Genomic DNA, 12115 nt, shown 5'->3' on the forward strand with positions numbered 1-12115 from the left:
AATTTTACCCCTTAAAAAAAACAAATTGAAATCTTAATAATTTGTTTTGCTCTTTCTTCCCCCAATCTGTGGTATGAAATCCTTGTTCGTTTATCTCATAAATAATCATAACATATTTAACATGCTTCTACAGCTGGTTTGACTAGTTAAGAGCAATCAAGTTCGATAAAATAGCCATGAGTTTTCTAAAAGACTTGGACTAATTTGCAATGTGCCAGCATCAGGCAGAAGTTCATCACGAAAATCAGTGCAAGATATGATACTTTGGAAAGAATACTTAACTATATTGAACTATCCTGAAGACCTAAGGTGTGTGGTATTTTCAGAATGAAGTACAGAAAGAGCAGAATTTGCTTTACAATGAGCCTTTGCGCAAAGGAAAATAATTCAGCAGTTTTCCAGAGCAGGTGAAATCAAGGTGTTGGTTAAGAAATTTTACTGCATGTGCAACAGTTGGTAAGGTAATCTACAATTCTCTATAATTTTAGGAAGCTGTCAATATCTGTTAAGTTTCAAGTTTTGGCAGTGGATTCCATTTTCTCTGGATTTAATGTTGGATCAGTGTGGCAATGTTCAGCGTGACCCGGAGTTAGCTTTTGCGGTGTGTATTATTTGACTTTGGAACTAACCTGATATTGCTGTTATACATCCTTGTTCAATGGGAAAGAGTCCCAAGGTGGTCTAATTAGATTAAAGCCAACGCTGACAAACACCAGTTGCAAAGGAATGGTTAATGGTCCTGTATACATGTACAAAAAAATCCATATCTGATAATTTGTTCTTTTCACTCATTGACAGCTTTGCATTATAAAACAGATGGCGAATTGATGACACCAAAAATATCGAGTAAAGGGGCTCACTATTCTATATTTGTCATGGCTGTTTTTTGCACTTCGGTACATTTGAGTATTTTATGTGGTTTTCCCATCAGTGAGCAAACAGCTTCATTCTATTGAAATGCCAACATGTTTTGAGTCTAAACATCCTACTTTCTTCTGTCACTTTGCTGTTTCATTTGTTCCTACACGGGCCGGTCTAATGAAAGCCTGCTTGCAGGTAAATTGACACCCTGCACTTGTTCCCCTTTGCCAGTGATAGCTGCTCCATCTTCAGCCCTTTGAATCCACTGGCAAACCTTTAGGCACCAACATTCTCTATTTGTAATTTCGATTTATAAATCCGTAAGATATAGGAGCAGAATTAGGCCATTTGGCCCATCAAGTCTGCTCCACCATTTCATCATGGCGGATCCATTTTCCTCTCAGCAACAACCTCCTGCCTTCTCCCCACATCCCTTCATGCCCAGACCAATCAATTTATATACTTTATGTAAACCGTAAGTCTACATCTCTTTTTAGAGGGACTGATAAAGTGGAGAGTCAGTGCCCTTTTCCGCAGGGTGGAAAGGGGGCATAATTTTTAGATGAGGAGAGGAAAGTATGGGGGAGGAGGGTATCAGAGGTGTTTTTTACACAGGTGGTGGGTGCAAGGAACACGTTGCCGGCAGGGGGAGGGGTAAGAAGCAGATATAATAGACACATTTAAGAGACCCCTAAATAGGCACATAGATGAAAAAAAAATGGAGGGAAGTGTTAGATTGAATTTGAATGCGGTTAAAATGTTGGCAGAACATTGTGGGCCCGAAGGGCCTGTACTGTTCTGTGCTGTTGTATGCAATCTCCTAAAAAATCAGTTTTTCATCATTTCATGCAAGATTTAGTACTGGTATTGGTTTATTGTTGTCACTTGTACCAACATACAGTACAGAGCCTGTCTTACATTCAGTTCATACAGGTCAAATCATTACACAGTGCATCGAGCTAGAACAATAGAAAATAAAAAAATAACAATGCAGAATGAAGTGTAAAATCTCTCGAAAAAGTGCAGTGCGGGTAAACAGGTAGGTGATACAACATCACTGCTAGCAATTATTGTCCATCACTAATTCAACTGAGGAGGCAATTAATAGTCAGTAACAGTGGTGGGTCACGTGTATTGTACAGAATAGACTGTGTAAGGATGACAGATCCCCTTTCCCAAAGAGCGTTAAAGAACCAATATTCAAAGTAAGTTTATTGTCAAAGTACGGATATGTCACCTTATACCACCATGAGATTCATTTTCTTGCGGGCTTTCACAGTAAATACAAAGAAACACAGTAGAATCAATGAAAAAACGCGCACACAGCAGAGACAAACAACCGATGTGCAAAAGACAACAAATTGTGCAAATGGAAAAGATAAAAAACAAAATAACAAAAATAAGTAATAAATATTGAGAAGCTGAGTTGTAGAGTCCATAGATTGTGGAATCAGTTTAGATTTGGGGTGAGTGAAGTTGTCCCCGCTGGTTCAGGAGCCTGATGGAGGTAGGGTAACAACTCTTCTTGAGCATGGTGGTGTGGGACCTCCTTCCTTATGGCAGCAGCGACGATAGCGCATGGCCTGGATGGGGAAGGGGTCTTTCATATTGAATGCTGCTTTCCTATGACAGTGCTCTGTGTAGATGTGCTCTGTAGTGGGAAGGATTTTACCTGTGATGGACTGTAGGTTTTTCAGTTTGGGGGCGTTGATGTTTCCATCCCAGGCCATGATGCAACCAGTGATACGGTCATGCAGAGCTATATGGGGTTTTACTTTTGCTGAGGCTCACATTTTCTAAATCCAATTTATTTCACTGAATCAAAATCAGGTTTATTGTCACTGGCATGTGTCGTGAAATTTGTTAACTTAGCAGCAACAGTTCAGTGCAATGCATAATGTAGAACAGTGGTCCCCAACCACCGGGCCGCAAAGCATGTGCTACCGGGCCGTGAGGAAACGACATGATTTGGCGATATGAGTCAGCTGCACCTTTCCTCATTTCCTGTCACGCACTGTTGAGCTTGAACGCACACAAGGTCATTACGCATGCATCATCCATGCCAGCATGGGAAGGAGATCAACTCTCCGAGCTTTCAAATGACGACGGGATGAAAAATATGTTTGACATAACATCTCTGCCGGCATTCTGGATCAAAGTCAAGGCTAAGTATCCTGAGATAGCCACGAAAGCACTGAAAACGTTGCTTCCATTTCCAACTTATCTCTGCGATGAATGTAACAAAAACTAAATTGTGGAATAGACTGGACATAAGGAACCCATTCGAGTATCGCTGTCTCCCATCACCGCTCGATAGGACCGTCTTGTTGCAGGGAAACAAGCCCAGGGCTCCCACTGATTCAGTGTTATTGGTGTGTTGCAATGATTTTATACGTTCATACGGGGAAAATATGTGCTGTGTTTAATATCCAAACATTACTGAAAATGTTATGATGCTATTGACTTATAAGTGACTTATCACTATATTCATGCGAGGAAAATATGCGCTGTGTGTTTAATATTAAATTCGTTAGATAAACCCTTTTAGAAACGAAATTGTGTATTAGCCTCTTATCACCTATATTCCGTTCGTGATTAACCCCCTCCAAACAGAATCGCCAAAAACGATTTGTAGAAAAAAATCGGCACGTACACGCATGCGCACTGATGCCCGTGCAAGGCTTCATGGTCATTGTAGTCTTTCTCAGGGTAAACACAACGTATTTGACTGTTACTCTTGTCCGTTGGCAACCCTACCAACAACCCCCCACCCCGCCCTCCCCCCACCGGTCGGCCGGTCTGCAAGAATATTGTCAATATGAAACCGGTCCGCAGTGCAAAAAGGGTTGGGGACCCCTGATGTAGAAGGAGAAGAAAATAAATAAATAAATAAATTACAGTATACATATAGTGAATAGATTAAAAATCATGCAAAAACAGAAATAATATATAATTAAAAAGTGAGGTAGTGTTCACGGATTCAATGTCCATCTAGGAATCGGATGGCAGAGGGGAAGAAGCTGTTCCTGAATCACTGAGTGTGTTCCTTCAGACTTCTATACCTGCTACCTGATGGTAACAGTGAGAAAAGGGCATGCCCTGGATGCTGGAGGTCCCTAATAATGGACACTGCCTTTCTGAGACACCACTCCCTGAAGATGTCCTGGGTATTTTGTAGGCCAGTGCCCAAGTTGGAGGTGACTAAATTTACGACCCTCTGCAGCTTCTTTCGGTCCTGTGCAGTAGCACCCCACCACCCCACCCATACCAACAGTAGCCTGTCAGAATGTTCTCCACAGTACAAGGCTATAGAGGTTTTTGAATGTTTTTGTTGACATACCAAATCTCCTCAAACTCCTAAAGAAGTATAGTCGCTGCCTTGCCTTGCTTTTAACTGAATCCATATGTTGGGACCGGTTTAGGCCCTCAGAGATCATGACACCCAGGAACTTGAAATTGCTCACTTTCTATGAAGGTTGGTATGTGTTCCTTCATCTTACCCTTTCTGAAGTCCACAATCAGCCCTTTCGTCTTACTGACATTGAGTGTCAGGTTGTTGCTGCGACACCACTCCACTAGTTGGTATATCTCGCTCCTGTATGCTCTCTCGTCTCCATCTGAGATACTACCAACAATGGATGTATCATCAGCAAATTTACAGATAGTATTTGAGCTATGCCTAGCCACACAGTCATGTGTATATGGAGAGTAGAGCAGTGGTCTAAGCACACAACCCTGAGGTGAACCAGTGTTGATTGTCAGCGAGGAGGAGATGTTATCATCATTCTGCACAGATTGTGGTCTTCCGGTTAGGAAGTCGAGGATCCAGTTATAGAGGGAGGTACAGAGGCTCAGGTTCTGTAACTTATCAATCAAGATTGCGGGAATGATGGTATTAAATGCTGAGCTATGGTCGATGAACAGCATCCTGACATAGGTGTTTGTGTTGTCCAGGTGGTCTAAGGACATGTGGAGAGCCATTACATCTGCTGTTGACCTATTGTGGAGATAGACAAATTGCAGTGGGTTCAGGTCCTTGCTGAGGCAGGAGTTCAGTCTAGTCATGACCAACCTCTCAAACCATTCAATTACTGTCGATGTGAGTGCTTCCGGGCCATAGACATTAAGGCAGCTCACATTATTCTTCTTAGGCACTGGTATAATTGTTGCCTTTTTGAGGCAATTGGGAACTTCCGTTCATAGCAGTGAGAGATTGAAAATGTGCTTGAATACTCCGGCTAGTTGGTTAGCACAGGTTTTCAGAGCCTTACGAGGTACTCCATCAGGAGCTTTCCCCCTCGCAAGGGTTCATTCTTTTTAAAGACAGCCCACCATCGGCCTCCGAGACAGATCACACGGACACCAGGTGCAGCAGGGATTTCACAGCTGTAGCTATATTCTCCCTTTCAAAGCGAGCATAGAAGGTGTTGAGTTCATCTGGTAGTGAAGCATCACTGTCATTCATACTGTAGGGTTTGGCTTTGCAGGAAGTAATGTCTTACAAATCCTGCCAGAGTTGTCGTACATCTGATGTCACCTCTATTAGATTCCCCTACTGTCTTGACGCTGCCCAGAAGAAGGCAAACCACTTCTGTAGAAAACGTTACCTAGAGCAATCATGGTGATAAGACTATGATTGTCCATGCCATATGACTCGGCACATGATGATGATGATGTCTGTCTTGGGTCAATTTATTGGACCAGCACTGCAGGAATGAGTTGGCTATAGAACAGAAACTTACCCACACAGCTGCTCAACCCCTGTGAATATTGGGAATCTGAAATAAAATAACACTCATTGGAAATGCTCTAACCAGGCAGCAGCTGCAGAGACAAGAAATGATTAGTGTTTCAAGTTACTGACGTTGTGAAATTGTGAAGTACAAAATGTAAGATTAGCCTCGAAGTAATGTAATTACAACATAGAACATTCCTGCACAGCACAGGCCCTTTAGCCCTTAATGTTGTGCTGATCTTTTAATCTACTCCAGGATCAAACTAAAGCCTGATTTATACTTCTGCATCAGCACGTCGCTGTAAGTACTGCGTCGTCGCAAACCCTACGCAAAGCAAACGAGAACCCTACGCGAGAGCCTGCGTTGCTGCGACGCACACCTCTCCCAAAATGTAACCACGCGTCGCGGCAACACTGACCGTAAGAACTGTGATTGGTCCGCTTGGTAGCATGGCATTTCATCCTATGCTGCAATAGCTTCCCATTGGCCGACTGAAGGGCAGGGAAGGAACTCTGGCTGCAATGTTTTCCATAAAGCGTTACAGACCTCCGAAATTATGGAGGGCACATTTCGCTTTTACGAAAAAAGACGCTCACTTCTTGTTTACCCCGAAAAAGACTACCATGACCATGAAGCCTTGCGCGGGCAGTTGTGGGCGCATGCGCGACATGCGCGAATTGCAAAGCGACGCAGGCACACCAACGCACAAGTATAAATCTTCACAACGCGTGTCGGTCACTTGCGTAGGTTATGGCGTCCAGTTAACTCAGGAGTATAAATCAGGCTTAACCCTTCCCTCCTACACAGCCCTCCATTTTCTCTCATTCATGTGTCCATATAAGAGTCCCTTACATTCCCCAATACAGGGGTTCCCAACCTGGGTTCTATGGACCCCCCCCCCCCCCCCAGTTAATGGCATAAAAAAAAGTTTGGGAACACCACCCCTAATGTATCTGTCTCTACCACCACCTGGTGGTCACCAGGCAAAAGCAAGAGAATGGGGTTGAGAAGGATAATACCCATGATGGCATGCATGGTGGAACAGACTCAATGGGCCGAGTGGCCTAATTCTGCTCCTGTGTCTTATGGTGCCCACGTGACAGTGCATTTCCTGCTCCCAACACTCTGTGTGAGAAAAAAACTTACCTCTTATATCTCCCCTGTATTTTCCTCCAATCACCTCAAAACATTGCCCCTTTGTAATAGACAATAATTGAATTTTTATTGGTATCTGCTATCCAGGAAAATGGGAGCGGCAATTCTGAATTAAAGTTGTTGAACACAGTGTTGATTCTGAAACCCTGTAAAGTCTGTCATCTTACTTTCTGTTGCTTGCAGACAACAATCATATTGTGACTCTATATACGTAATCGGAGATGGGCTGATAATAATTAAATCCCCCAAATATTATGAGATTCAATGAATGATGTCATTTTAACACCGTAGGATATATTTTACAAACAGTTCATTACCTAATACATTACAGCTGTAGAAATGAGAACCGAAAACATTGCCCATTAATAGTTTTTTTAAAGTCTTGTTTCAAATAAGCAAGTAATATCTTAATTGGATTCATGTTCTAACAGGCAGAAGACCCAGCCTTGGAGAGGCCATACACTTTTAAAGATTTCTTGCTTAGGCCAAGGAGGTGAGTTTTTCGGATTAGTTGTAATCAATTTGAGTGACTAATGTATTCACAGGTGAGGTACATGCTTGAATACAAGAAGTAACCATTCCACCTCCTGTGCTTGCCTTTCCACGTAATTTTTTTTCACCGTTATTTTGTACGAGTTATCGTTTGTTGTGTTACAAAATGATCTGAGCTCTTCCCAATCATCTTCCTGGTTTTAATGTTTATTTTCAAGTATCTTGCATAAACGAGCGACTCTGCGTTATTTTGCATTGGCTGCTCGATATTGTGTAACTTTGTAAATCACGACTTCGCCTGCTGCTGATGGTTTGCCTCAGATTGTGTTGAAGTGAAGTTTGATTTAAGAATAACCTTTATAGAGTGAAAAGGTACTTAGTGGCTGTACTTACCTGCTCATGCCTGCGTCTCTGCAACCAGCCCTCACATGCCCTTGGTACTGCTGATCGTATCCAATACTTTTTAACATTGCAGCTGCTCTCAGCCCCTCCATTATTGTTCCTTTACTTTGTTTGAAGTTGATACCTAAAAGATCAGCAATTATGCATGTTTTGCATGCCAAGTTTCTTACGTACACTCAGCCAGCAAATTTGAACCGAAAGTCTGTGGCAGTGAACAGTGAGTAGTTTGCAAGGCTGGCAAATCACTTATATAGACTAAAATAGTTTCAATCACTAGAAAAAATGTATTAATTTTATTTTCAATTGCAGTCACAAATCCCGGGTGAAAGGATTTCTGCGCTTGAAAATGGCCTACCTTCCAAGGAATGGTGGACAAGAAGAAACGCCAGAACAGAGGGAAGAATCTGAGGTATAAATCTAGTAATTGTGCATCTTACTCAACCTTTTTTTAAAAAAATTGAACACACAGGTGAGACTACAGATGCTAGAAATCAGGAGAAACATGCATACAGGCATGTTGTACTCAACGGTTCAGGCAGCAACAGAGGACTCTTCATTTCCCTGCATAGATGCTGCCTGACCCACTGAGTTCCTCCTGTGCCCTTTATTCGAATTAGATCAGTTAACCTTTTGTGTGATGCATATTCTGTTCCACAGCATGTGAGGCACAACAGTTTTTATTGATGCCATTTTATCTTCCCACATATAACTCCTGATGTCTTAAATGACTACATTAATAATTTTATGGAATTATCTTCTGGTGGTCAGGAAAGTCAAAGAGAGAAATTCAGAGTTACCAGATTGATTGATTTAGGTAGTTAGTTATACCGGGCAAAAAAAGCACTTCTGGCCCTTCGAGCTCCCAACAATTTCCTCTTCAAATCTTTTTATTGTTATATTGTACAGAAAAAATAACATGAGTACATTGAAGTAACAACACTTACAATGTCTCAAAAAAGACATTATCTTAAAGATTGAAAAAAATTTTGTGTTAACAAAAAAAACCTACTAAGCAGAAGAGTGAGGGAAAAAAACAGAGAACCCATTAGGTGTACAACCCCAGAGTCATGCATCATACAGAAAGCTTCTAAAAATAAACATCAAACCGCCAGCAAGATAAGTAAATGTACTAAAAAAATTTCCAATTAGATCGTGGAAAAATTATATCAATTAGCTCAAATGATAATAACAAGCAAATGAGCTCCATCTTTTCTCAAAATCAAATAAAGGTTTAAAGGTTCGACTTCTAATTTTCTCCAAGACAATTTCCAGTTTAACTCTAACCTAATCACGGGACAATTTACAACGACCTACCCAGTACATCTTTGGACTGTGGGAGGAAACCGGGGTACCTGGGGAAAGCCCATACATTCCACGGAAAGGCCATATAGAGACTCCCTACAGAGGATGCTGACGTTAAACTCCGAACACCCCAAGCTGTAATAGCTTCGTGCTAACGGCTATGTTATCGTGGCGTCCATTGAGCTGATTGAACAGGTGTTTCATTGTTCGGGTTCAGATTTGGATTCAACTGTTCATCACATGCAGAGAAATGCTTTGTTTGCGTTAACAACCAACAAAACCTTAGGATGTGCTGGGGGCAGTCCACAAGTTTCGTCACACATTCAGGCGTCAATATAGCATGCCCATAATGCTCGACAGAACAACAGAGGACACAACAAGCTACAAAAGAACAACAGCAAAACAAGTCCCTTTTCTCCCTCCCACCCACACCAACAGTCCAAAAACCACACGACTGGCAGCTCTGTCCTCCAGCCTCCAGACGAATTGTGGAAACATTGGGCATCAGTGTCCCCAGTGGACCTCAGTTATCAGACCTCCCCTCCACTTCCAGACTTCTGATCAGTTCTGGGACCCGGTCTTCTATATTGATCCAAGAACTCACCGATGACAGTGAATGAAGATTCTCTGCCTCACAATACTGAAGCCTCCATTGGTCAGGGTCGACCATGGATGTTACATCCTCCCTGTCTAGGTACACAAGCCAGGGCAGCAGGAATAGAGGAGTCAAGGGATATGGGGAGAAGGCAGGAACGGGGTACTGATTGTGGATGATCAGCCATGATCACAGTGAATGGCGGTGCTGGCTCGAAGGGCCAAATGGCCTACTCCTGCACCTTTTGTCTATTGATATGGAGAGCAAGCTGTTGCCCATGTAGCAAGCTCCACTCTCCATGCCTCTCATGAACCCAAAGGAACAGGAGAGACCGATACAGTTTGGCACCAGCAGCGCCACTGGAGTTGCTAGTCAGCATTGAACTCAGTGTTGGACTGCCTTAGGGTCTTCAGCTCCAGATCTTTCCCTTGGCGTGTACTCTTGAAGCCTTCCCCAGCGGTCTGAGATCAGAGTTTTCCTTCTCATAGATGAGCTGCCAACTATGGCAGACGAGCCCCATCTGCCCGAAGCGACTGGTTTTAAGGCACCATTAACCCATCTTTGCCCCTTCTGCTGTCAGTAAAAACAGTTCCGCTGGGCATAGTAGCTAATCCATGCACGAAGGCATGGAGCTGGACTTAGTTGTCAGAGACTATTTGAGGTGCACGCCGTTGGGATCATTTAACAGGTAGTGGGAGCTTGTCCCCATTACCACCCTGGTTACGACAACATTAAGGAAACCTTGCAATACTGTGGCAGTATATTCACCTTAGAGGGTGGGGTAGTTCCAGAAGGCTGCTTCTCACCACCTTCACAAAAAGTTAGGATCGGGTATTAAAACTGTATCATACCCTCGTGATTAAACACCGGACGGAGTAAGCAACAACAGAGAAACAAGCCCCTCACCACCCACACACACGGAACAGTCTGCCAACTCTTGACACAAGAGATTCTGCAGATGCTGATAATCCAGAGCAACACACAAAATGCTGCAGGAGCTCAGCAGCTCAGGCAGTATCTGCGGATGAGACCTTTCATCAGAATAAGAACTGGGAGGAAGGGGAAAGAGGATGTTAGAAGTGATAGGTGAAGCCATGTGGGTGGGGGTAGGGGGTGAAATAAGCTGGGACGTGATGTGGAAAGAGCTGGAAAAGAAGGAATATGATGGGAGTGGATCATGGGAGAAAGGGAAAGAGCAAGTGCACCAGGAGAGGAAATAGGCGGGTGAGAAGAAGAGGTAGGCAGCCAGAGTGGGGGAATGAAGAAGAGGAAGGGGAAGGAGAAAATACAATATGCATATAAAAATTTAAAAATTACCAGAAGTCAGAGACTAACTCTCCTACCTGAAAGTGGCTTCACTGTGCCAGGAGAGGAGGCCATGGGCCAACATGTAGGCATAGGAATGGAGATAGGAATTAATATGGTTGGCCACCAGGAAATTCTGCTTTTCATGGATGGAGCTGAGTTGCTCGACAAAGCAGTTCCCCAGTCTATGTCGGGTCTCACCAATGTAGAGGAGGTGTTTGGAGCCCTGTTTGGAAGTAAGGGAGGGGGTTGTGGACAATGATGTGTTGAATGTGAAGGCTGAGGTGGTGGTAGGTGAGGACAAGAGGAACTTTATCTCTATAAAGGCAGCACCAATCGCTCCAATAACCCACCTCTCCAAACAGATAATTTCTGAAGAGTATTGATAATGGCTGGGGTCACCCGTATTGTAAAGACACTGCCCAAAAGAAGGCAATGGTAGACCACTTCTGTAGAAAAATTTGCCATGAATAATCATGGTCATGGAAAGGCCATGATCGCCCACACCTTTCGACATGGCACATAATGAACGAACGATAGATAGGGTCAATGTAAGCAGAGTTTTTCCACTAGGTTGGTGGAACTAGATTTAGAGGTCGTAAGTTAAGGGTGAAAGATGATATATGTAAGGGGAACCTGAAGGGGAATTTCTTCATTCAGAGGGTGTGAAGAGTACATAGCACATAGTACATATATTATTCCTTTTCATCTCTTCTCCTTGCCTGCCTTTCACCTCCCCCTAGTGCCTCTCCTGCTTCCCTTTCTCTCATGATCCACTCTCCTCACCTATCAGACTTGTTCATTATCCTCTTGACCTATCATCTCCCAGCTTCTTATTTCATCCTCTCTCACCCACCCACCTGGTTTCTCTTCCCTCCACATTTTTACTTGTCATCTTTCCCCCTTCCTTTCCAACCCTGAATAAGAGTCTCGGCCGGAAACATCGACTGTTTATTCATTTTCATAGATGCTGCCTGACCTGCTGAGATCCTCAGCCTGTGTGTTTAGCAGTCATTCATTGGTCACTGTTTAAAATCCCAGGGTGTGCCTGCCATTAAGTTTATCATAATTAAATATGGCTGACTAACATGTCTTGCGTTCTGCAAGACCGTGGGAGGTGGGCAGAGATATATCTCCATTTAAGAACAGGGTCATAACAAAGGTCCACAAAAGAGATTGAGGCAATTGTGATGTAATTATTTAACTTTACTGTGCTAACATTGCAATAATAATTGTTAGCAAACACTACCATCCGGAAGGAGGTGCA

The 12115-nt window shown here is 43.1% G+C and overlaps 1 protein-coding gene across 17 annotated transcripts in view; it reads left to right on the forward strand.

The window, feature by feature from the left end:
- nedd4l (NEDD4 like E3 ubiquitin protein ligase) overlaps positions 1 to 12115 on the forward strand; it is a 457701-nt gene that overhangs the window by 321998 nt on the left and 123588 nt on the right. For 13 of the 17 annotated variants that reach the window (XM_072252251.1, XM_072252258.1, XM_072252241.1 and 10 more), the window contains 2 exons: positions 7184 to 7245; positions 7956 to 8055. In XM_072252251.1, coding sequence (XP_072108352.1) covers positions 7184 to 7245; positions 7956 to 8055 — 162 coding nt within the window. The remainder of the gene's footprint in view (positions 1 to 7183; positions 7246 to 7955; positions 8056 to 12115) is intronic. The other 4 variants (XM_072252254.1, XM_072252256.1, XM_072252255.1 and 1 more) reach the window with 1 other exon arrangement.

This window comes from Mobula birostris, chromosome 3 (assembly GCF_030028105.1).
Source record: "Mobula birostris isolate sMobBir1 chromosome 3, sMobBir1.hap1, whole genome shotgun sequence".
NCBI classification, from domain to species: domain Eukaryota; kingdom Metazoa; phylum Chordata; class Chondrichthyes; order Myliobatiformes; family Myliobatidae; genus Mobula; species Mobula birostris.